Source organism: Blennius ocellaris (genome assembly GCF_963422515.1).
Source record: "Blennius ocellaris genome assembly, chromosome: 10".
In the NCBI taxonomy this organism is placed as follows: Eukaryota; Metazoa; Chordata; class Actinopteri; order Blenniiformes; family Blenniidae; genus Blennius; species Blennius ocellaris.
In genome coordinates this window covers 7,037,588-7,064,042 of record NC_137659.1, presented here as the reverse complement: position 1 = coordinate 7,064,042, position 26,455 = coordinate 7,037,588, and the positions used below count along the sequence as shown (strand labels likewise).

The window sequence follows — 26,455 nt, the reverse complement described above, 5'->3', positions numbered from 1 at the left end:
TATCGTGATAAATCTGATATACCAAGAACATTAAGGATTCTTATTGTTTTTGCTTCGTATTAATTTAATCGTTTGAAACCTATAGGTTACAGTACAGTAGGTTGATGAAATTAATCTACATAGTTTGGGGTATTTAGTAAATGGCTTGATAGGTGTTGGAGTTGTGATCAGAGCATGTTAATATGACTTATTAATTAATCTTATTAATTATAAGATTTTTACAGGATTATACTGCCATTTGTCTTCTATATCACAATTAAAGTTCACACCTACGATAAAGAGTTATATATAATATAACTCTTTATTATATAATATATAATATATAATATAAATCATGTCTAATGTGGGAGGAAAACATGAGAGAACATCCAGACTAAAAAGGCTCCTTAATCTGGATTTATAGTGAGAACCGTTGCATTTGTGTGGAGAATTCATATAACCAAGTGTTTTATGCTTCATTTAAAACAGGTTGTAAATATTTACTGACACTTGATTTTATCAACCGGTGGAAAAGTGTAAAAATAAAGTACTTACAGCAGCACCAGGCTCTCCAGGGGGACCGGGGTCTCCCGGGAAGCCGACAGGACCCTGCAGACAGATTGAGACATGGAGATAAGTGAGTGTGACTCACGTATTTGACACCGTGTCAGCGGCAGCTCTCAGAAATATGATACGACGAAGCTGCCGCTGATGGCTCTAATAACGCATCAGACAGCGATTCATCCCAGCTGACGTACAGGGTTACCCTTGGAACCGTCGTCTCCGGTAGGGCCACGGCCACCCGCGGGTCCTGCGGCTCCCGGGGGGCCGGTTTCTCCCTTCTCACCAGTCTCTCCTTTAAGGCCCTGAGGGAAAGTGCATCACTGTTGTCAGAATGAATACAGTCTCCATTCTGTCACCTCAACTGGATTAAAACCATTCTGATTAGAAGAATTATACTAAAAGCCAATGTTTTCATCTATTCTCAGTTAAAAAAGGTGATTCTGCTCATTAAATGATAGTACTAAAGAATCATTTTTCACTCTTAAATGGCTCCTTGAAGCCTCGGCTCAGACTCACAGCAACAGCTGAAGCATAATTACAAGCCCTGAATCATTAGCTGGCCCATTAGAGCCCAGCTTTTCTCTGGCCGCTGCCAGCGTGGCACCTTTAAAATTGACCTGGATGTGTCGTGCAGCTCCGGGTCTATCTGTCACTGTAAACAGATACACTGAGGCAGACGGATATGTCGATGCAGCTTGATGGAGTCGAGGAGAGCGAGTCCCTCACACCCACAAACCGAGTTGAAGCTTTCTCGCTGCGACACAAGCAGAAACTTGCCTCTATTTGGAGGCTTGAGACTTCTTTTACTCAAGTGAAATATGCAACATTATTAGCTAAAACTCTTATTTGGACTTTTGCTCTAATAGCAGCCCGGCGAGGGAGCTTAAATAATCCACCGAGTCCAAATGAGGCTGAACCAATTATCTGCTAAAAAAGCCTGCGGGCTGCAAAACATCAGCTTACAGAAACGTAGGTAAAATATACAAAAGCAGAAGAGGCCCCACAGCGAAAGCGTCAAACCGCAAACCAGGACTTAATTATTCATAGACGTATTGTTTCAACAGTCATAATTACACATCAGAAGAGCTGCACATGAGGGCATATTGCTGGACGGGGTGACAAGCTGCTCACAATGCATTTTAAATACTTTTTAAACTTCTATTAATGGGTTGGGTTTTTTTTTTTTTCTTGCCTTTGAAGAAAATCAAAACAGTGTTTGAAATATGATAAAGAGCTCTACTTTCCCATGACACAGCACTTACTTTGCCACCAGGCTCTCCAGGGCCTCCTGGGTTTCCAGCCTCACCGTTTTCTCCCTGTGATGTCACAGCAAAAGAGAGAATTAGTGGGAATAACGGTTGCCGCCCCGCTGACTTCAAACAAGACGGCGTTATCGGCTGGCTGATTAGTGAATCAGCTATCAGGTTGCATCTTTGCTTCTGTATACAGTCTTCTTCAGAAGGAAAGAATCATTTTCGTATTAATTTATTTTTAGGCAAAATCAAATGTGAAGAGGAATATTTATCCATGAAAATACCAAATCCCAAGTCATCGGGTGCTTACCTTCTCACCGACGCCTCCCATTGGACCAATGCCTCCAGGAGGACCTTGTGCTCCCTGCAGACCAAACCCGGAGACATCAGTAAATACAAACATTTGGATTGAAAGATCTCAGTATAAGACCAACAGATAGGAAGGATTTGAAATGCAAACTTACATCAGCTCCACTGGGACCCTGGGGACCTCTGGGACCAGGAGGACCAGGTGGACCCTGTCAACAGGACGAGACTTCAGTGGGAGTAGTGTGGAGTGAGGTGATTTCTAAATAAGTTGGTGTTCTGCATTACAATCCATCCATCCATCCCTCCCTATCCTTATTTTCATTATTCAGGTCAGTCAGGGCGTCTCACCTAAATACCCATCAGGCGTCTGCCACTCGGTTCTATCATCATTATCAGCAGCTGGGTCATCGCTTTATGATGTTGTGTTTTTATTGACAAAACTTAAAAACTTCCCTTCTTATTGAAAAAAAGAGCAATAGTGGCTGTGAACATAATGCCATAGATGTGATTTAACAAATGTGACTTGTCTGTTCTTTAATCTGAAGAAAACAATCATACATGCAAGGTCATACAGCTTTTTGAATTTTTTAGAAACAGTCCTCTAATGAAACCTGCTGAACTTGTTTTAGATGTGTGCATTGAATCTTTATGGTCCAAACGGAATGCTTAGCAATACGAATGTAGCTCAGAGAATGTGAATGAGACTCTAATATTACACAGGAGTGTAACAAATAATAACGTAATCATTTTGGCAATCCTGAATGTTATAACTCTAATACATAATAATTTGCCATTAATCTAATAAAGTAGTAAAATATTTCTCACAGCCATGAATAAGAAGAGTGCTGGAGAGTTTTTATCAATGAATGCATATGACTAGCCCATACACTAAAATTAAAGTTTTTATTACAGATAAATTAATCCCTATTTATATATTATTACACTATTGGCTGCAGTTTTTACATTTTGAAATGTTGTTTTTTTTGTAATGCCACTTCAATCAATTATTACATATTGAGGAACTGTTATCATGGTTATTGATCAAAATATTTTTTTTTCTAAGACTGGCAAGTTATTACCGCATAGGCTTTATTAGAAATGTATTACATAAATAAAAGTTATGTTATTGGCAGGTATTATGTTATTGACCAATATTACATTATCCATTGCTACAAATACATCTGGAAGAACTGGAATATAATGAAAAAGGTGTTTTTCCTCAAAATTCTATAATTATAATTTATTCAGCCACAGGCAATAATGACCACTAAATAAATAAGTAAAATTAAAAAGGTTTATGAGTGTGAAAATGACTACTATTGAATTATAATCACATTCTTAAGATACATGGGTATGATTGTTTGGCTTATCTTTGCAGTGCTGATAGTAAAAAAAAAAAAAAAAAAAAAAAAAAGTGAATAATTATACCAGTAAAGTATGCTGCACAGAAAAATAGGATGCATGTACATTTCATCGGCTGAAATGCTTCTGTGGGCGCATCTCGCACAGACAAGAACATCTGTCATGAAGCTGGTGGTGTTGCCAAACTCCACCAGCCAAAACTTCCAAACAATGAGCCCCGTTCCCCATATTGCTGTTCTGTACGTGCACACAATGTGAATCCCTGTGACAGAGACAGAGCCACACTCACCATAGGTCCCACGTCTCCGTTCTCTCCCTTGTCACCAGGAGGGCCCGGTAAGCCCTGCAAAAGAAAAAGGCAAGTATTGTTCAGAACGGAGGAAGTTCATGTGAGGCAGAGCGGGAAATAAAACTGCACGTCGGAGAAATCCACCGACGGGAGCATAAATAAATTTGTTTGGCTGCTTGTGAACACACACTTTCAGGTGATGTGTTCTGAAAAGCGGGCTTTATGATACAACGTGATGGAGAGTGCATTAATAAAAGCAGAACCTCCTGAGTGTAAACACACAATTAGTCAAAAAGGACACCTATTGTAATTAAAGGGTATGGGAGGCTTGGGTATAATCAGCCTGAGTAAATTGCAGGGTGGAAACTCCATCCATCTACGTCCAACGGTAAAGTGGAAACAAAGGGGACGATGCAGGTGGTGTGTATTATGCAGGTTCGGGATTTGGTTGGACAGCTTAAAAAGTTGCATCCTTAACAAAAAAAATTAAAAAGCTTTTACCTGCCAGTGTCGCTAATTGTGTCCCTGTTTTATTTCAGCGATGACGTATTGTGTTTGCTTAACTATGAAACGAAGCATGCATTACCCAGAGGTGGATGGAAAACAGCCGTAGTGATGATGAGTGACTGTAAAACCCAAATGACGTGGCGTATCGATCATTGCAGTCACATATGTTTAGTTTCAGCCCCTTTGCTTGATTTACTGTACCTCTGCATGACAGACACGACTTATTTATAACAGATTGTGAGCAGGGCTTTAGTCACACTAACACCAGTGTTGAGGAAATAAATTAAACATCAACTCATTAATTGTTTGGAAATAATAGCTTCTTGATCAGCATTGGGCTCGTTGGGTTTGTTTGTAAAATATGAGCCACAGGAACAGGAGGGGGCATGATGCATTTAATTCACATTCCTGTGATAGGAAATCTATACATTTTTCCCACACCAGCCTTGAACTCTAAGAACGCTCAGATCTGATATTTACTCCCTTCCACACCCCCAACTTAACCTCCTAATCTGAAGAATTCAGCCGGAGCTCCAGCGCTCCTCAGCAAATACAGCCTTGCCGTGATGGAAGGCTTTCAGACCGCGGACATTCATTCCCCATAGTCAAAAATCATTAATGCTACAGATAATTGCATTGAAGAGCTGAGCTCGCAGCGGCTGCTGCCATCTATTGAAGGGCAGCTTAGCCAAACATAATTAAAAGAGTGGAGATGAAGTGCATTATGCCCAATTAAAAGCCAATTGCACTTAATAATAACGTTATCTGGCCCTATTGACCAGCGGGGCTTCGCTCTAATTTCATCCTCTGTGAGTCCTTGGTTAAATGACAGATATTTTCAAGAGCCCAGTTTCTTCATTCGTTGAAATCTAAAGCAAGTTTTCTCAACTTAGGCTCATTTGCTTAAACGCTGCAGCGTACCACCCTTTTTGCTCGTCCGTCGCTCTTTTGCAGATTTGAGGACAGGAGAGGTAAATAAAGCAAAGCGAAGTGCTAGCGGGAAGATTGCATTCATTAATTTGTCAGACATGGTTTTTACAGCCAAAATATAATTAAAAAATATATCTTGAGTCGGCTGTAATGAAGTGATATCATGCAGTTATTGTTGAGTACTATTAGCTATGGGCAAGTAATGTAAAGTCAGCTAGATGTATCCATCTTTTCTTCTTCTTTATTCATGTTCTTTATTCGTATGAGTGAAGATGAGGACAATCTTTGATCCTGTAGAGGTCACTAGGCCATCACAGGACAGACACATGTAATTTTGTCACTTATTAAGCTAAAAAAGCTCAATTTGGACTGCGCACGTGGAGAAAACCCATGCACACACACAGAAAGAACATGCAAACCCAACATTAATTGGCCGTGAAAGTGCGCAGCTCCAGATAAATGTATTATAATAGATTCATCTCACCTTATTTGCAATATGACATGGCTCATATCACACTAAATTAAGTCGGAGGTTACAAAACGCCTCAGTGGATTTAATAAGGAGAGGTGCTGCGTGTTGATTACTGTTTCGGCCTACTTTTCTGCAATTAGAAGGATATGCTATTGCTTCTTAGAATATGTTTAAAGTCTCATTTTAAGGCTCTCTACTGTGCATGATTTAAAAAAGATTCAATGAATTAAAGAGATACATAAATAGCCATCCGTCAATGTGTGTTGAGTTGAAAGATAAAACTAGATGAAGATCTGACTTGAGATGTGATAAACTGTGTGTTTTATCTTCGCAGAACTCGACATTTGTAAGGCCATGGGTTTGATGCCCAATAAAGCAAATCAGGTTATCATCTGCATCCTGCTTTAAAAACCCACAGTGGCTCCTTCCCTGCAGTTCAGTGTTGCTCCCCACTCACTCTACATCATCCAGGAAATAAATAGTGTGTGCATAGTGTAATTTGTTTAATATGAGGCCCATTTGCAAAAGATAAATGGATTCATACTGTATATTGATTAAAATAGCTGATCAAATGAAGGCCGAGCTGTAGCAGCTGGTCTCCAGTTTGGTCTTGAGAGCACTGCAGGGGAGTGGTTTACTGCATGATAATGAAGTAGTCAGAGCGGAAAAACCAACACTGGTCCCCCCTCCACCATTAACGCCACGGCATAATGCCAAATGCAAAATGTTAGCAATGGTGATGGATTTTTAGCACTGTCTACGCTAAGGGAAGTCCTTGAGGGCGGAAAAAAAAGTATCATTTGCCCAGGAGCAATACAAAGTGCTATTAGGAGTCAAGGCTGTATAAATAAATTATGCTTTGTTTTGATTTAATGTAAATGATGCAAGGAGTGATGAAATGTTGTCGGTTTAAGGGGCACAGATCATTTTGCTCGGTAAGGTTCTGACAGAAGGAAAGTAATGTGCATGGCTACAAGCTGATGTTCAACGTGATTTGGTTTCATTGTGTTTCCAGACGGAGAATCGACACGGGTGCGTGTTCACCTGCAGTCCGATGGGTCCTGGAAGACCTGGAAATCCTCTCGGGCCTTCATCTCCCTTCTGGCCAAACATCCCCTGCTGTCCTCTGGGTCCAGACTCTCCGTCGCTGCCCTGTGGGAGGTGAAAGCACATGAAGTCCTTCACTCTGATCACCAGCAAATGGAAGTTCATTCATCACAAATAACTGTGCTTTTTTTCCTCTTTTCAAAATGTGCTTTTTCTTCTCTACCGTTCATCCTCCTCAAGGTTGCTTAGAATATCAATAGTTCATATGAGAAAAGGTGGATCGATGGACACATTCAAACACAGCTTTGAGTGTACAATCACAGTCCTGAGGTCATTTCATGGCAATTTTTGCACTTCCATCAGTGCTGCACACTGACTTGCTCGGGGTTGTAAGGGGGCTCGAGGCTTTACAAAACCCTGCTTTCCAGACAGGCCAACGCACTCTCACTGTGCACTTATAGGCAGACATTTACACTCACGGGCTTTTCAGAGTGTGCAATCAAACTACGCAGCCAGGTCTGTCTGATCATTCAGAGGGAAATGCACTGAATACATTGAAACAAGGGTGGCACATGGCAGCAGCGAGCCACTGATGCATTCCGTACGCAGGGATACCTGGGGAAGCAGCAGCGTCCGTCTGAAGCTACTCAACAGGGGAGTGAGAATACAGTACACTATAGCCACACGCTCATGGTAAAGAGTATTCGTGTGTGTGTGTGTGTGTATATATGAAAGATGCTGACTTCATCTGTGAAGCCAGAGGTGCACGTTGCTGTTGAGGAGACCACGGGGAGAGAGCGAAGTGCTGACAGACTGGGAGAGTTTTCAGTTCAAAAGCATGTCAGCACTTGAAAGTGCTTGAGGGGCTCTTGCTGAGCCCTGGGACTTGTAGCCTGCCTGCGGCACTGGGACTGAATGCAGAGCAGTTTAGCCAACGATGTTAGGTGATTACAGGTTGACGCGAGCGTGACTTTGAGGCGTAAGAGTCAGAGATGAGTAAAGTTTATGGAGGCTTGAGGCAACATCAGAAACAGACGTGTGCTTGGGTGTAGAGCACTTGAACTTCATGTGTAAAATGTTTAGCTTCAAATAGTCAGCGTACTTCTTATGATATGTGAAGTGATCCACCACAGGGGGACGCTAATATTTGAGCGATTGTGAGCCACAGAACCAGTTTAATTTACCAATCATTATCATTGTTGACTCTCAAAGTCTTAAACTGTTTAAACAGGTTTTAGAAAATACAGGCGCATCTCATAAAAAGCTACATTGGAAACTGGGTTTATGGATTTAATTATCTTAGACTCTGAATTAGAAATATTGTGAAGTTGTCCTTGAAATACAAGTCCAAAATGGAAAGATATATTCTAATAATTGCACAATAGGAATGTTTTTCTTGTAAATAGCAAACATTATTCCAAAAGACTGAAAGAAGCATTCACGCTAATGTTCCAATTGTAAAACTGCTCCGTTGGTGCTTCGCTCGCCATACATCAGCAGATAATTACTTGCACTAAAATTTGTTGGCTGTGAATAGTTTAAAGGCTCCATAGTAATTATATATGGATCTATTCAACATCTGAAGTGTGGCAGGTGTAATTGAATATGATATGATTTAGCATAATATTGTACTTTTGGTAGTGGAAGTTGCTTCGAGCTGCAGGAGCCGCACACATTTAGGTATTAAGTCATTTGAAACGCATCTTCACATACTGTTCATGAAATACATCGAAGTCAGTTTCTGATTGCTTCACCTTATTCAGAAATTTTACTTTTGCACTATAAATACAGACTGCGGTTTTTAAACATCCAGGGAAAGGTGAATTTGCCTTGTTTAAGTCATAGCTTCATTGCCAGTGCTTGATCAAAGTTGCATCGAAAATTAGACATAATTGGATTGTTTGTTCTCCTGATGAAAACATCTACATTTATTTTGTCATAGATTGAGAGGTGAAGTAGTAGCACGGGTGAAAAGTGATGGCAACATTAAGGTCTGCAATAACAAAGAAGAAAGGGGGCAACGTTGAAGTGGCACAGCACGAGTTAGGACTCATTCATGAAGACATGAATACACATGAGCAGACTGACTCACCAGGACAAACAACTGTTAAATAATTTGTTATTCAGCTTGGGCGCGCTACCTGCTCACGGCAATCCATCTCACCAGGTCCATTCCAGCCCCCACGGAGCCCTGCAGATGCTGAATCTTTGCTAGAATGGTTGTTAAGGCCTGATAATTTACACCAATGAGCTGCTAGCTGCCCTCCGGCCATCAGCTATTGTAGAAACAGGACTTTCCCTGTTGTGTTAATGAGATCGCTGAGAAGAGGATGCTGTGCTGCATACAATGCACCTTTTTTGGGTTCTTTTTGGTGCCATATGAGGAGATACACAAACATGACTGGCAGGCATATCATTGTTGGATGTTTGAGGGGGAAAAAAATAACAAAACTATGAAAATGGGGTCACAAGTTTAATCCCAAGTAGAAAAACAAATGCTAGATTTGAAATTGCAGTCTGATTGATAACTGCGTATTTAAGATTGTATCCTAACGCCCATGTTGTTAACTGATGACAAAGGCCCCGATATTAACACCATGCCTCAAGCGAAAGTTGAGAATAAATGGGAATTTGTTCAACATTATAAGTAAAAGGATGGGGATTTTAAAATGTATGGGGACTGAAGCCAAATGCTTTTGGACTGCAGAGCCGACTGTGAAAAAAAAAAAAGCAGCACTGCTTAATGCACAAAGTGTCTGTGACCTGGATGAACTGGCACTTAATTTCTGTCCATCTGTGGAATTAAACATTGTTTATTTATTGCAATCTGCCTTGTTGTAATGGAGGTCTCCAATTGAGCACGATTAAGAGCCAAGTGTCCAAGATTTCCAATCTATCTAAACGCGCTGATAGCCCATTGAAATAATTATCACACCATCAGTGAAGAATGGTTAAGTAAGATAAAATTCAGCACGTTGCTCTTATTTGAAGAGCTTTTTAATCCTCTGGACTGTAGTGTATATTTCATCTGTTATTACCAAGAAGGCAACCTGAGACTGACAGAACAGAGGCGAGGGAGAGGAGGGCGGCTTACTAAAACTTTTAAAAGCATCAAAAATTTTGAAAACAAGGAAAGTTGAAAAATTCATGATCTAAAAAATAAAACAATGTCTGGCATGAAATATTGGTGTGCATGGGTTGGCTGGTGGGCCACCGTTGTTTTCATGACATCCTTTGCAACTAAATGGGAGATGCTAACTTAGCCCTCGTTTACGCGACGTTTCAAGTGAAACCGCATCATTTTAGAGTTTTCGTTTCGGAAAAGTTTAGCGTTTCCCCGGCAATACTTTGAAAACAACATCCATTTCCAAAGAAATGGCAGCAACACTGAAAACAATGCAGTTTTCATGTTGGGACACGAGTGAGTGCTGTTGTTTGTTTTTATAATTGAACAACACACATGCGAGAACAAGAATCTACAAACGTTCCCAATGGGAGTACATGGACATTCGTATGGACAGACGACCAAGTTGTATTGCTATTACAAAAGGTTGCAGTTTTGATTCCCCATGTCCACATGTTGAATTGTCCTTGAGTAACACACTGAACTATTTGCTCCCAATCAGTGGATTAAGTGCCTTGCATGGCAGCCGCCTCTATTGGTGTGTCAGTGTGTTGGTAATTGGGTGAATGTAATTAACAGTGTCAAGCTCTTTGGGGACTGCTCAAGCAGTGGAAAAGCGCAATATAGGTGAAATCTATTTACCATTTACCAGTACTAACTGGTTTCTAACTCAATTAGAGTCTCAGGAGAATATGGACTGATAGCCATGACACTCGGCCATTGTTGTTATTGTCCATCTACATGTGCAGAAGAACTATTTACTACAACTGTGGCGTACCTTTCCTTAACTACATGCCTCACTGCTTCCAGAAAGTTGCGTTTTCAGTGATTCCAACCAACATTGTCATGTAAACCGACACCCAAAGCACACTGAGAGAATGAGACGTTTTTGATTGAAACCACTGTCGTCTAAATGGGGCCTTTAGTGTGCATGTTCATATTGTGAAGCAGGACTAATGTTGATGTGCTATAATAAGGGTGGAGTGATACTCACAGCCGGACCAGGAGCTCCAACCACACCTTGGAGACCACTTGGACCTGGTGGACCCTAAAAACCGGTGGAACAATGTTGAAAGTTGGATGAACATTGACAGTAACTGTGAGGACGAGCATAAACATTATCACTATGACAACAACTGGCAAGAAAAGTCTAATACATTTAATAAATATGATTACAATGATTAAAACTATTACGTTGGTAAACATACTTGTCTTTGAATTAATATTTGATATGCAGCATACTGTTAATGGTGACCTCTGCAGCTAATGTTAGCATATGTTGATTATTAATGCTGGATAATAATTTGAACTTATCTGCTTTGTGTGCAACTTTCTCATAAAGGACATATACACAGAGGAATAACAAACTCACGAGTTCACCCTTGTCTCCTTTGCTTCCCTTCTGTCCAGGTCCGCCAACTTCTCCCTGCAGAGAAAAAAAAAAAAACACACACACACACACACACACACACACACACACACACACACACACACACACACACACACACACACACACACACACACACACACACACACACACACACACACACACACACACACACACACACACACACACACACACACACACACACACACACTAGTTCACATCTCTCCTTCCAATCTTAAGAAGCTCTTCCTCTGCCATGTTTAGTCAGAGTCCAATATCTTAAAGTGTCACCTTTACCGTGATTGGGCAGTAAATATTTCTCTAGAGATTTTTAATTTGATTGGCCCATGAAGACCTTGGGCGAGTGTTTGCAATTAATTGATTGGCTCCCTGTCTAACCCCATTGGCACTGTGATTGACAAAAAGGTGTGAGCGGAGACGTGACGGGGGAATGAAGAGGTAGGATGTTTGGGGGTATAAAAATGCTGATATGTGGTTTTGTGTCTCAGCTGTGTGGATGTGAGATTTGATTTCTTGGCTGGAGGGTAAACAGGGTGTGCAGACAATCGACTGCTCCAAGAAGTTTGTTTTTTTTACCTTCGGCAATATTGAAATGCTTGCAGAGCATTAACTTTGTTCACATTGTGCCAATACAAGCTTGACACTGAGCAAAATAAGTGGTTTTTGAAAAGTATACAGCCAAATGTGTGATTGATATTGAATCTTTGTTATTTATATCCTGGTTTGTTGGAAAAGTGGGTGTAGAAGATGAATTTATGGTGCATTTACTGTATGTGTGCTTGTTGAATCTCAAACATCCAATATGCAGTATATCAAGAAAGGTAGAAAAAGTGATCCATGCAACATCTCGTCTATTCATATTTTGAGAGCATCAAAAGGTGTCTTTATTATGTTTTTATATGATGGGCATTAGCTGGTAAGATTTCATTACCAAGGAGCTGATGACTGTAATGTTGAAGGTCATCTTTGTTAGCCGACACGTTGGTCTACTTTTCAGCAGGAGCTATATTTACCTCTCATTGGTGGAAATTTGCAGAGAAATCAACACAAAATGACGCTACCTTGTCACCGTCCTCTCCGGGGGGACCCTGTGGACCAGCTGGACCAGGAAGACCAACAGGACCTTGAATGCCATCGCGACCAGCAGGACCCATGGGACCTTTCTCTCCCTGTGAAAAATCATATTCATTACAAAAGCATTGAAAATACAAAAACAAGCACTTAAGATAGAGAAGGAAGACTCACAGGAGCTCCCTTTTCTCCGGCGGGGCCTGGTGGTCCCTGCGGGCCGTTACGTCCTGTCAGACCGATAGGACCTCCGGGGCCGGCGGCTCCTCTCTCTCCAGGAGAACCCTGTCAGCAAAGAGCCAAATGGCATCATGTGGATGATGTGCCAGCACAGTATGATAATAAAACAGCTGAAAGTTACGGAAAGTGAGCTTTGTCAAACTGGAAGCAGAAAGCCAAAAAGTCTTGATTTCACTAGGAAGGTTCATTACACTAATTGTCCAAAAGTGCAAAATGTCTGAGCTCCAATTCAATGCACAAGCTTCATTTAGATCAGGAATGAGCAACTAATCTTCCCAAAGGGCCACTTGAAACATTAACACTGCTATTGGTGGCCGAGTCATAAATTGACATAAATTGACGTATAAATTGAAGTAACGATTTGTAGATACAGCCAATATACAATATACAATATGTAGCTAATGTAATAATAGACAATAACATTTTAGATGAAGCCAAAAATAACAGCAATTTTGATTTGACTCAGCATTTCTCAGTGACACCCTCACAGCCGGTCAAATTGAGATAAAGATGCCACTTATGGAACAAATAGATTTTGACGCTCACATGACTACGTTTCTATCTCCATGCAGACACTTGAGCTTAACAATATCTTACTTTTGAGATAATGGTGTTATAAAATGTAGAATAATTGAAACAGCCTTCTGCTGATTGGTGTGCAGCGATAACCGAGTAGATACGAGCTGAATATTTTCACAGAAATGAAGTTACTGGGCGATAAACCACTGACCCTGCTGAAAGCCTCAAAGCATCGCAGGGAAGAGAGGAGCCGTAAGAAAGCAACTCTTATCTGACTAATAGGACTGAGCTCCTCTCCTGTGCCAAGGCCTCATGGAAGGTGTCTTCTTTCTGATCCACATCGTGTTGTCTTATCTCCCCTGCTCGTCACTGCTCCCGCGAGGGTATTCCTCGCTGCATGGGAGGTTAAAGTCCCGAAAGCTGAGATTACGTACTTGAGTAAACTGGCATTCTTTTCTGGCAGGCTTGCCTTAAACTCAGCTTGTCTAACATTTAGCCACCTAATGTCAATCTGTAAACAAATGTAAGTCTTAACAACAATAATGAATCATTGCCTTATCAACCTACACACCAAGACATACACAAACACACAGCATTGCAGTGACATCCTATTCATACACTGTACCTTCTACTCTATTGACACAGCCTTAACAATCACAACTGAGTACATGACCTTCAAATTATACAATAAAATCACATCTTAACCATTAAATACAGGCAGATTGGCATTGGCCCTGGCACTTTGACACCAAAGATGTGTTGTCACTGCATTGACTGTCATTAATTTCCCACAAACTGACAAACTGAAACTTGTCCTAACCCCAATACCAACACTTACCATGACTCAAAACTTAGTTTGAGTCACTGGTCAGAGTGAAATTTCGCTGAAAAAGAGGTTATAGAAGAATATGGCCATGCACACGCACGCACGCAGTCTCCCTGACTCAAAGCCCTTCACATTCCTTCTGTCTTTTCCCTTGTTCTCCTTTCAACCAATTTCTGCTTCAACTCCAGTGATCCCTCCAACTATAACTCAAACCTGCCAATCAATCAAAACATGCAAACACATAAACTTTGTGACTCATCGCATTCATCTTTTTTTATTTCTGCTCCATTCTTTCTCACTCTGTCTTGTTCAGACACACGTAACCTCCTAAAAAGACGAAGAGAAAGCACAATGCACACACAGACACAGACACACTCACACTCACACACAAACAGCACTTACAGGCTTTCCCACAGCACAACAGCAGCTCAATCTCAGGCAGGAAATCGATGCAGGAAAATATCAGATCTCCTGTGTGCGTGGGCATCGCACACCAACCACTTTCTCAAGGAGTTTTTCAAACACGACCAAAACTGTCAGTCACATGTTTTAAGCCAATGGCTCACTCAAGCCAATTCAAGAAAACTATCTCATTCTGCAGTGGAAATGGTCTCACTTATTCAGAAGCCCCCCACCCCCACCCCACCCCCCTTTGTCACTTTCATCATCTTTTTCATCTGTGCTCTGCATATCCGCTGTCATCTAATCTGGTGTTGCTGTGTCGCTGGTGAGCACTGGGGCAATTATCGGGAGCCTGCGTTTACCGCTTGAACAAAATGTCAGACAGTTCAAAGCTGCCTGTCACTCTGCTTTCTGTACAGAATCACCGCCGGAGATCCTGAGGCTTTTCATTGCATATATTGCAAACTGAAGGGCTCAGAAAAAAAAAAAAAAAAAAGTGTCCCACTTATTCATGAATAACCCTGCGATTCAAGCTTTTTTTCAGGGTCACAAACTGTGTAGGCGCATCACACCAGGCAACGTATAACTACAGCTTCAGCATGCGAGTAAACTTCTATTCAAAGTGGAATAAAAAGTTAAGATGTAAATCCTGATTCAACTGCATGTGATTATCATCTGAGCAACAAAGGAGAAATAAAAACTTCCACACTTTGTGCCACACCGTGAATGCGGGAGGGTAATGGCTCCGACCAATCACATTGCAAAGAGTTATTGTTTAATTGCTTCAACGCAATGTGCAAAAACATGATAAATCAAGCAGCATATTGCTTTTATCAAACTGTGACACAGTTGTAAGCTTCCTATCGTAAGTGGCTTAATATTAATCTTCATGAACACAAACATGTTTATCTCCAGCTGGGGAATATATAAAGCAGATAAAAATTGTAATACGAGAGCTAATTCACAGAAAAATCTATATTCCAGTTTGATAATCATTCAAAAGTTTCAGTGAAGGATTTTAACATTGATTATCCATCATCATCTCAAAATAGGACAGTTTAAACTATTACATTGATTTCAGCCATACCACCCTCCTGCACGTGCTGCTCAATGGCCGGAGAGTGAAGCTGAGCACAGCATGAGCGTCTCCAGCCTCCAAAAACTCATGTTACTTTCCATCGCTATCTATGTGGCCAGAGTGAAAGCGGGGTAACCATAGTAACAGGATACTTACGATGGGACCGGGGGGACCCTGTGGCCCTTCGCCTCCCTTCAAGCCAGCTGGACCCTGGAAGCAGAGGACAAGACCGGGTTAGAGCCCGCTCACTGCAAGGCTGCCACTCAGTGGCATTCAAACAGTAATCACAAACCGTCAGATGGATGCTCAGATGTTAGTGAGTGTGTGTGTGTGTGTGTGTGTGTGTGTGAGTGTGTGTACTGGCCAATAAGCTAGTATAGTTGGAGAGCTTGGTAATCACAGGCTAACTTGCAAATTAGGCAAAATGTAAAGATGCAGTCTAAGTCTCTGATTATTTGCGATCTTATGGTAACTAGTAACATCTGTTCTCTTTTTGTTTTTAGTGTCAAGACAAAATTGTAGCCATTTTTTTTTTTTTAGATAAGTCAATTTTAATGTGCTGCATGTTTTCTGCATATTTCTCTTCTGAGATTTGCCCTTCTACCTCAATAGAGTGGAAGTCATAGGAATTAGAATTAAAGTCACTATGAAATTCATCATTATGATGTTTCAAGAGGAGGTTTGAAATAAATTGATACACACATTTTATCTTGAGATTAGTGTCATGATAAATGGGACTTTTGGATTTAATCTATTGGAATGACTATTTCTTCCTGAAAAATTGATCGGTGGCCTTGTTTGAAAGGCTTTTCTTTATTTCCTTGTAAAACACTGTGAAATGCCTTGTGTCTGAATAGCGCTATACAAATAAATGTGCCTTGTTGTGCTTGTTTGTAAAGATAAATAGACATATAAAACCCCCAACTAGTAGGGAGAAGGAAATAGGACTTATTAGCCTGCTGCTGAGGGAGAATTTACGACATTTAGTGGAGGGTTATGTTTGGAAATGTCAATTTTGTTCAAATTGCAAACAAATATTGATTGTTTGAAAAGCAATATTCAAAACCATTCACTTAATAACCAATGCAAAGTGGCATGTTGCTTAAAGAACTTAATCAGTAGGCATCTTTGCATTATTTAAGGAGTAAATTGCTTAAATGAGCTTCAAAGAAAATAAAAGTTGCAGTATAGTACAGTTTGTCTTTGGAGCCTCCGTCAACTCTTTGAGATCCCAGTCCTTGAATGGCAGTGGCTGTGTTGAATCACAGCGCCGGGAGGAAGAAACTGCATATGGAAAACATAGCTCACCAGAGGCAGTAAAGACTTTCATTATAATAACTAATTTACAGGCTCCAAGGAAGCCAGAGGGTACAGAGGCTGCCAAACAAGCTCTCCACCTTCCACATTTCACCGTGGTGCATTAGAAGACTGGAAAGATCTTTCTTTACTGGACATAACAAATGTTATTTATTGGCTCATAGATCAGCACTGCACTTTTCTTTAAGACTGAGAAGGGATGAAGTGTGTGTGTGATTGTGAATGTGTGTGTCTATGTGTGTGTATGTGTGTGAATCTCCGTCAGCCGATCAAAAACGTTGTACCTGCATGTACACAATGTAAACAAAATTGAAGCCATTAGCTATTTTCAGTCTCACAACAGGTGCACATGCTCACGTGTGTTACCAAACAGCACTCTAAGAGAGCGTGTGTAATTGGAAGTGTGCGTCTGTGTGTGTGCGTCTCCTGCCGTTATAAAAGGAAAAGCCATCCCAGCTGCACACATGAGACAAACATAATGGTCGTAATAAGTCTGGGTAGTGCTGTCGTGCGCTCTCTTAATGGTCAGCCTTGAAATGAGCTCCAGCCACAGTTCCCCGAGCTGATCCTCAGTCAGCCGCTAACAGCCAGCTGTTCTCTCCTTGAACTTTTTCAAATTCATACCCACGCCTTTTGAGAATTAATTCCAGTTAGTCAGCAGGCGAGAGTGCATGCGAGGTAGTCACAAAGTTGTGGATGTGAATTGAAATCATGAGGCTGTTTTTTGGGGGAGTGGAAACAGAATGACAATCCCCTAAAGGAGAGGATCTTCTCCTCTTCATCAATAAACACATGCCTCTAAAATCCTGGCTGCAGTTGATGCGGTTAATATTTCACTAATTCAAAGGTTTTGCAATTTTTTTAAAAAATTTTCAACAACTTGCAACCTGTTTCTAAACTGCTTTTTTAAAATGATGATAAACTACATCAATGTTGTATCTGGCTCAGTGCTTACTGTTCGTTCTCTGTGAGCCAGTGCTACATCTCCCGCTTGTGTCCACTGCCAAGGCTCACATTTGGTTTAACAGCAGGCTGTTAGTGCTGTAATTGGGGTTTGGAGCTAAATTCAGCTGGGTGCATGCTCAGTATGTGGGATGACACATTTCAGAGTGCACATGTGGGAGTGTTTGCACAAGTGTGTGTGTTTGTGTGGGTGTGTGTGTGTGTGTGGTCAGTGTGTTACCATGGCCCCTGGAAGACCTCTTGCCCCTTGGAAGCCCCTCAGCCCTGCTGGTCCGGCCTTTCCAGATGGACCTGAAGGACCTGGATCCCCCTGCGCAGGAGATAAAATAACCCTGTTAAGTGACACCGGGCCATCGGCAGCGAGTCACTTAACACACTAAAGCTTTATTTGAAAACTGAAATATGTTGGATGACAGAGGAAATTATACCTCACTGTGCGGCCACAATGGGAAGTGATTAAGAAATACAAAAAGCAAGTACATCTACTGATAATTAACAAGCTGCTAGACAAAGAAAAATTCTAAAATTGTGTTTTATTTCACCTACGTATCATTTATCTGACATATTAACAAGGACCAAGCTCGACTGAAAAGCCCCCCCGAGAGCCACGATGAGAATAAATTAAAGGGATTCGAATAAATTGATGCACACTCACCTTTCCACCTTCCTTCCCAGCCGCCCCGGGGAGACCTTGCTCACCGGGTGGTCCCGGTGAGCCGGGGTGTCCTCGCTCTCCGCCTGGTCCTGTTTCTCCTGTCGGACCCTGTAAAATCAAACCAAGTCATGTTAAGACCGCATTGTTCAAATTGACACACAGATTCAATATAGAGCAGTTGATTGGAAATATCTCAGTATTACACTTATATCTGTGATTCTGCCGCAGATATTGTTCTAAACAAGTTAAAGAAGCAATAAAGTTCTGCCTATAACTTCAAGAGGGGTCTGAGTAAAGTGCATCCTGATAAATGCAGTTCACACACAGGTTGTTCAGTTTATGAGGATTGTTTAAATGGAACATGGCATGATGAGTTGCAGGATTCCTCAGTATAAGATGCAGGGTTCGTGTAAAAGAGCTAAAGTGCGTCCACCACAGTGAATTTTGTATTAACGTACCTGCGGTCCGACTACTCCTCCAGGTCCGGGGGGTCCTGTCTTTCCTTGGAAGCCCTGAGGAGGTGAAACAGATGGAATGTTGACTCTGAAAAAACAGTTATCTATCACACTCTTCTTGTCTTGTCAGCTCTGTGTGGCCTTGTTTTTCTTGCTGTTATTATGGATTTGATTATTGTCACTTTTTCCAAATTTTTTGGTTTCACATGTCCCTGTTTAGTGTCAAGCTTCTTTTGAAGGTTACATTTTTGTTTCTGCACATCTCATGTATTTCTTCTTGTTCGTGTCTTTTCAGTTTTTTCACTTTATGTCATCTCCTACCTCTTCTGTTTACTTGATTGTTGTCGCCTGTGCATCATTCTCCTATGTGTGTATAGAAAGTCTCCGCTGTTTAGTGTGAACATGTCACAACCACAGTGGCACAAGTTTTAAAAGCATAAGTAACAATTTAATTGACTTAAGTGAAAGTAATGCAGTATCGCTTCTGAGACGTTTGTTGCTGTGACAAAGCTCACTTAATCATTTGCAATGATGCACATCATGATTCAATTTTATTTATGTCCCTGCCAGTGGCTGGCTGGACGTTAACTAAAGCAATGTCAAATTATCAGTGCTAAAGCTACTTTCACTGTTATAACTTTAGTTTTTACTCCAATTTTATTGAGTTGCAGCATGGTCTTCTCTTACTGTATAAATATTAAATGACAGACTTACAGATGTGATGACTCGGTGAACTATGCGTGTTTGTCCTACTTATGTCAAATCATCCTCAACAAGTACTTTAAAGTTGTTACAATTATTAAGTATAGCGAGTCAAAGTAGAAGCTATGATAATACTTGAAAATCTACTTAAACCTACTTTGGCAGGGAGATATTTGCACTTCAGTACGTCCACCTGTCTCAATGCACTCCTGTACACAACATCTGACTCACCGTCTCTCCCCTCTGTCCAGGATGGCCGGGCAGCCCGTCTTTTCCTGGCGGGCCCTGACAAGGGAACAGGTAAACAGTTCATGAGCATCGAGGCGTCAGCCATGTATTAATATTTGAAAAGCCGACGTGATAAAATGTCAGCGTGCTTGGGAATGGTGCCGGCACATAGACAGCCTGACAGCAGCTACTTACATTGGGTCCTTTGGGTCCGGGGAAACCGACAGGTCCCTGCGGTCCTTGAGGTCCCTGAAATGAAAAAAAAACAAAAAAAACCCAAGACGAATGAGTCGAGAGGCCAGAGGATGAGAAACACAAAATGACATGCACCTGGTATATAATTAGATTTTGTCTTGTCAAATTCAGCCTGTAGAGGTTTTTCCAATGTAAATAAGATATTGTTGATTGGAATAAACATTGTTTCTGACGGATATCTGATTAGGACAGGGTGGTTTTGAATTGCACAATGCCTCCAGTGTCTTGCTGCTGTCGCTAACTGCTCATAACAGGAGGTAGTGATCAAACACAATGCAACACTTACGCGCTCCCCTGGTGGGCCGGGAGGTCCGTCATTGCCTGAGGTGCCCTGAGGAAAAACGACGAGAAGCACAGAGAAGTGATGTGAGCTTTGTCTTCACTGTCAAACTGTGAAATTTGGGTAAAAATTATGCAGTGCACTCACATTAGAATTACACAGTGAGCCAATATATTTCTCCACAGAATCCAGAAGTAAACATCTCGTTTCAAACATGCAAATGACTGAATATATTCTTTTGTGCGTGTGTGAGACTAATAGCATTTAACTGTCATTGCCAGAGATGATGGATGTAGATTCTGTGTATAAACATTTAGCATAAAACTACAAATAAATATTAGGATTCTGCAAAAATTATCATGAAAAAGGGATTTCACCTTTGCACCTGGTTTTCCAGTTGGTCCTCGAGCACCGCGCCCCCCACGGGGACCCTATGTATCAGGAAATATATAAACAACCCAGTATTCACAAGCTGGAGGAGTTGCGATCACTTTTAGGAAACAAAACAATAAAAAAAATCACAAAACAAAAGAAAGTAATTTCATAAACGGCAGGTAATCAATGTCAAGAGTCATCTCAGCCCACCTAAAAATCCCACGCACCTCTTCAAAAGACAAAACAAAAGCCCCAGACACAAGCAAACAAAAGATGAGATTTTCATTTTAAGCACAATAAATCATTGAAGCGGAGGGCTTGGCTGGAGTTGGCAGACAGATGAATAGCCTACCGTTGGGCCACGTTGCCCTCTTGGGCCAGATTTGCCAGCAATTCCCTGGAAAGAAAAACAAAAGCTTTGATTTAGGAGAGAATCACACCTTGTAGCCAAAGTAGGCCCTTTTTTTTTTTTGTCCTTCGTGGAAGTTTGAGCTTTTGATATCAAAAACAATTCAACATCAGACAGTTCCTGTGGGAGTTTGAGTCAGCCATCAAATAGAAGCATCTGACCATCTTTGGACAAAAATCAAGTGATTACACACCGGCGCTTGACATCGGACTTTCAGTGTCAGTCTGAGACCACAGACGAGCCAACCATGTTCATTCTGCAACTTTCACTGTCAAAGTGAACAGGACCTCGCGACAATTACAATCATTCAATGAATGATGCGTTCAGTTCTCCATCGAGAGAAAACTCTTTCGTGGGAGACCCTCTCAATATGAAAAGATAGTTTTGGGAGTTTTGGCGCTGATCTCTACACGACCCTGCACTCCGGGGATGAAATGGAAAAGCCCGGCCTTATCGCCTCCCCCGCTGATGATCAGATGTCTAAAAAAGAAGCAAGTCCCGAAAGCCAGCTAACAAAATGTTGTAAAAGGTCTTCCAGGAAGAGCAGCGGCTGTTTCAGCAGCAAACAAATAGCAGCGATTTCAGAGTGAGAGGTTCAACGATCTCTTCTGCTTCATTGCACTCGTGTGTGCACTTTTGTTGTGTGATTCACCCACAAACGGGCTCTGAAAGCACTGATATTCACATTTTTACCAGCAGCAGCACTTTTGATCAAACTGAATTCATAAACTTTAGTATATTGTTGACAATGAGAGATTCCAATGAGGTTCAATGTTAACATACACTGACCATGATGTGTTTTAATATTCATTCAACCTATATGCATTTCCTTTTTAAAGATATCCATCCATCCATCCATCCATCCATCCATCCATCCATCCATCCATCCATCCAACCATCCATCTTCTATATCATTTAACTGGACAGGTCACTCAGTCCATCATGAGATTTTTCTGATTCCGATTCCATTTTCAATCCAGTCTTTATCAATTCTCATTGGGAAAGGAAACCTGCAGCATAAACAGCAGAGCGTTGAGGTTCACCGTCGAAAATGCGACATTTATTCAAAGTTTTCACTGCTGTGCATACAAATGTTTCCGCATATTGGTTGTATTTCCACCCTATGATGAAATACCCACTTTGCAAGTATTGCAAGTTTCCCCATTGTTATCCTGCGTAATGTGTGTGGTGACATCATTTGCACCCACTGGAATCGATAAGGGAATCATTTACAAATCTGGCAAACGATTCCAAGGAATTGAAACACTGGGAACCGGTTCCTCAACAATAAAACTATTTTCGATTGTCATCCCTAACAAGTAATGTTATATGCATGTTTTTGAACTGTGGGATGAAACCAAAATACCTGCAAAAACATGGAGAACAAGGAGAACATGCAAACCCCACACAGAATTGCCTGGCCGGTATTTGAAGCCGTGACCCTTCTGCTATGTGGCGAGAGCGTAAACCACTGCAACTAGAAGAGATGGTATAAAACATAAATCCTCACTCTGGCTCCTTTCTCGCCATTTGCTCCTGGGAATCCATTGAAGCCATTGGAACCCTGCAAAGTAGAAACAGAAAGAAAATGAGCAAGAGGAACAGCAGGGGAGACAGAGAGAACAAATGTAACCCGAGAAACTCTAAAAAATATGTAATATGTAAGAAAAGTGTGGGCATCAGCAGGGAGGACCAGAGCCTCTGTCCACTAAGAGCCTCACTAAAGAAAGAAAGAATGTATTTTACTTTAATGACCAAGAGTAATTCAAAGAGAAACTGTCAGAGACTGAAAAGACTGCCTGTTGGCTGGCTGATTGTTATCGTAGGTCTTCTCTTATAAATTGTGGCTAATGTAGCTAATTAAGCGCCTTTTTTAATGTCCATAATGGAGTCAAGGGGAAAGTAACTCAGGGCCTTTCTGACAGAGTGTTGTCCACGTGTTAGATTTGTGAGGACGCCAAAGAGGAGGATTAAAAGAAATAAATAAATAAAAAAGGCGGTGCGAGCAAATAAAGACAATGAAAGGGGAAACAGAAGATCCTCTTTGATACCCATCAGCCATTTAGTTATTGGGATTTTGCTGTCTGTGCCGTCTGATAGCAGTGATGGTGCCAGGCTAACAAATGCGAGGAGGGCATCGCTGTTGGATGAATAACTGGAGTATCGGGCAGCTTAACTGACAGACCTTCACTTTCTCCATAATTAGGCAGCATAAACCAAGTTCAAGTTAAATATTTCTTCAACACCAAGGTTATGGCACAACTTGGTGTTTTGAAAAGTTTTCTGATACACCGCACATCTATTGTGCTCATTACTTCTCACATGCATATGCAAATGAGGAATAATGCTGTGCTGTACGGGCAAGGGCACCACAACAAGGCAGCGTGGGAAGAATTGCAAAAGGTAAACAGCCCCAACACTGTGGAGGCAGCAGGAAACTGAGATATATGCAGGGTTATCTGTTTTTTTCACAGAGGGGCAGTTATGGTAAACTGAAAGGAGAGCTGGTACTGAACATGCCTCACTCGCGCTTCAGAGACAAGACAGTCCAGTGAAGATACCACAAATGGCATCCAGAATTAACGGTGTGGCAAAGCTGTTAACGGAGAGTGATTGGGTGCAGCAGCCAAAAACACAGCCAGTGGAGGGTATTGGTGCACACGCTGATGGAGGGGGATAAAGGTCGCTGATGGGCCGAGAACACGACCCCCGCTCCTCCGCCTGAGGACAGGGTGACATTTAAAAACATTGATGGTGCTCTGCAGAATAAACACACACGCTTTTGGTTTTAATCCACAAAGCAAACAGCACCTGAGCTCTTTCAGTTCGTCATGAAGAAATTAAAGTCTGAAAAAAGATTAAATTAGTTGGCCTACAAAGACATCCCAATAGTTACAGACATCTATTTACCTTGTTCTTAAATTAGGTTTTCACAGTTTTTGAAGTTTTGGAGATGACTAACTTTGCACTCACTGAGAGATTTTTCATGTCATGCATGAAAGCAAGTCAGGAGGTGTTCACTGCAATACAAAAGCAGTTTTTAAGACGTTATGACGATTGTCTTCTGGCTGCTCCTCCCCAGGGTCACCACGGCAGTTCGTGATCTACACCTTACACTGGCAGAACTTCTAGAAGTTGGATGATGGTCTGACGCAACCACGACATTTAAGCCACAAGAAAGTCGATCATCGTTGGAGAAAGTGCGAACTCTGTGGTCCTGTTCAATACTGTTGCCTGTTTGGCAGGAGGTTTATAAAATTATGCAGAGGGCATGTATGAGAGACAGTCCAGTTGAGTTTGTTTCTCTTGTATCTTTGGGCTCAGCCACCTGATAACTTCTCCTCTAAGCATCACAGATATCTCAGCTCAGGTAGTGCTGTGTCGTGTCCACTATCCTTAAGAAATTTGTTTTAAAATCAATCAATCGTTTCATTAGAATTTCCTTGGTGGTTTGGTGGCTAGATTGGAGCCTCTCGCCGGTTTTGGCCAATGGACCTTATGTTTGACACCCCTGATCTAGGCTGAAGTCAAAAAGAATTAAAAGAAAAGCGGATCCTTGACACTCATATGAGATCGCATAGATACAATACAAACTGTGTTTTTGAGATTTTGCTGTTAGTCTTTATCACTCTGCGTCATTCATGTCAATTCACACAAATCTGAACTATAATCCTAACCATAACCAAAGTGAAATATGCAGAAATTGCCAGAAAGCAACAGAACACAAAATGTTAGAAATATTAAAGTATCTGCAAATCTATGATCTAAGATTTATTGTAGCCCAGATCTTAACACATCGCTTCTGAATCCCTTCCACTTCCTTTAATTTATTCTAGTCCCTTAATAATTTGTGGGGCACCCACAGCTCAAATTGTGCTGACATTAACAGAAGGAGCCGGAGTCTTGCCGATCCCCACACTGTAAGCCCGGGTGTATGTGACCCATCATATCAGTGCCAAGGTGTCACTGCTGACAGCAGCAGAGAGGAAGCAGCCACAGCAGCAAATCTGTATATAGTTGCAGCTACAGTACAAGGAATGCCAGACTGCCAGATAAAGTCTAAGGAAGAGAGACAGTTGATGACGGCAGCAGGTGACCGTGCCAGTGATGCTTGTTTCGGAGTCATGGAGAGGGCTCGGATGATGTCTGCTTGGGTTTGTGTTTGTGGGTGTTGGAGTCAAGTCAGCAGATCAGCAGATTTTGCAAAAGACACGTGGGAGCAGGATTAGATTTGTGTGTGTCTGTTGACAATACAGGAGTGGATGAAAGGCTATAAAATCACAATAAAAATCAATGTGCGTTATATAGCAACATGTACAAGCATGGGAGGCTTTCTCTCAGGTGTGTGACTACTACAACACAAGCCAGTGGAGGTCCTCATGAAGGAGATTTTTTTTGTTCTTTGGCTTCGTTTTCCTTTTAAGGGTTGGAATCTGGTTCACTTTGTTTTCTCTGTATAGAACTCATGTTATATTATGGTATAACCGATCCACCAGCCCTGGATCCAGTGCCAACTCACTATGGGCGAGGACAGGACACACACTGGACGGGTTATCAGTCCACCACAGGGCAAAAATGCACACTCACATTCACACCAAGAGGCATCTTAAGGTCACCAATTAACCTCACATGCATGTTTTAAGATTGTGGGAGGAAAATTGGATTACCAGAAGGAAACCCACACACACATGGGGAGGCATCAATACATGCTTCTGGTTACTTCAATGAACATAAAACAACCATAAAGTGGAATGGGATGCATGACCACAGAGAAAGAAATCCTTCAACACACCATATTACTAAGAACTGCCTGTGTCCAACACATTAACCTCAGTTGGCTCTTATTGTTGACCTCATCGTGAGCAGGGGGATTCAGTAATAAAACAAATCTATCATTATTATTATCATTATTGTTATTATTATTCACCTTCGGTCCTTGTCTTCCAGGGTATCCAGGCAATCCAGGAACTCCAAGTTTTCCCTAAAAAACAACAAAACAAAGATGGTCATTGTGCCACCAGAGATCTTGTTGGAGACAGCAGTAAAGTTCACACAAGTTAAACTCATAACCGTAAAGTTGATTCAATTTAATGCCACGGTTAGGAAAATGACCTCATCTCTAAAGAGGTGTTACTGTACATGTGGATTCACTGCGGTTCCTTTCAGATGCTGCACACTTATCAAGAATTACGCGGGACTCTGCTTAACTGCTCCTTGTGGTTTCACCTTCTGCTTAGGTCAAGTGGAATATTTATATACGATCAGAGTAATACCATTTACAGCTATTATAACACTATTATCAGTTTATTGCAGGGCACATAGCTCCATTTAAAACACAAAAGTTTGATTGTAAAATTTCAACATCCACTAAATTGGAGGCTACGTCAGTTAACGAGAGGACCCGCCGCAGTACATCCTCCATGGAAACCACGTGCTCAG

At 41.4% G+C, this 26,455-nt stretch overlaps 1 protein-coding gene across 1 annotated transcript in view; it reads right to left on the bottom strand.

The window, feature by feature from the left end:
* Nucleotides 1-26,455, bottom strand: part of col11a1b (collagen, type XI, alpha 1b) — an 81,603-nt gene that overhangs the window by 13,195 nt on the left and 41,953 nt on the right. The window contains exons 31-52 of the mRNA XM_080503366.1: nucleotides 25,944-25,997; nucleotides 22,527-22,580; nucleotides 20,960-21,004; nucleotides 20,610-20,663; nucleotides 20,239-20,283; nucleotides 19,893-19,946; nucleotides 19,701-19,754; nucleotides 18,771-18,824; nucleotides 18,313-18,420; nucleotides 17,878-17,967; nucleotides 15,534-15,587; nucleotides 12,490-12,597; nucleotides 12,306-12,413; nucleotides 11,209-11,262; nucleotides 10,831-10,884; nucleotides 6,710-6,817; nucleotides 3,757-3,810; nucleotides 2,261-2,314; nucleotides 2,107-2,160; nucleotides 1,806-1,859; nucleotides 738-845; nucleotides 535-588 (exon numbers count right to left, since the gene is read on the bottom strand). Coding sequence (XP_080359492.1) covers nucleotides 535-588; nucleotides 738-845; nucleotides 1,806-1,859; nucleotides 2,107-2,160; nucleotides 2,261-2,314; nucleotides 3,757-3,810; nucleotides 6,710-6,817; nucleotides 10,831-10,884; nucleotides 11,209-11,262; nucleotides 12,306-12,413; nucleotides 12,490-12,597; nucleotides 15,534-15,587; nucleotides 17,878-17,967; nucleotides 18,313-18,420; nucleotides 18,771-18,824; nucleotides 19,701-19,754; nucleotides 19,893-19,946; nucleotides 20,239-20,283; nucleotides 20,610-20,663; nucleotides 20,960-21,004; nucleotides 22,527-22,580; nucleotides 25,944-25,997 — 1,476 coding nt within the window. The remainder of the gene's footprint in view (nucleotides 1-534; nucleotides 589-737; nucleotides 846-1,805; nucleotides 1,860-2,106; nucleotides 2,161-2,260; nucleotides 2,315-3,756; nucleotides 3,811-6,709; nucleotides 6,818-10,830; nucleotides 10,885-11,208; nucleotides 11,263-12,305; nucleotides 12,414-12,489; nucleotides 12,598-15,533; nucleotides 15,588-17,877; nucleotides 17,968-18,312; nucleotides 18,421-18,770; nucleotides 18,825-19,700; nucleotides 19,755-19,892; nucleotides 19,947-20,238; nucleotides 20,284-20,609; nucleotides 20,664-20,959; nucleotides 21,005-22,526; nucleotides 22,581-25,943; nucleotides 25,998-26,455) is intronic.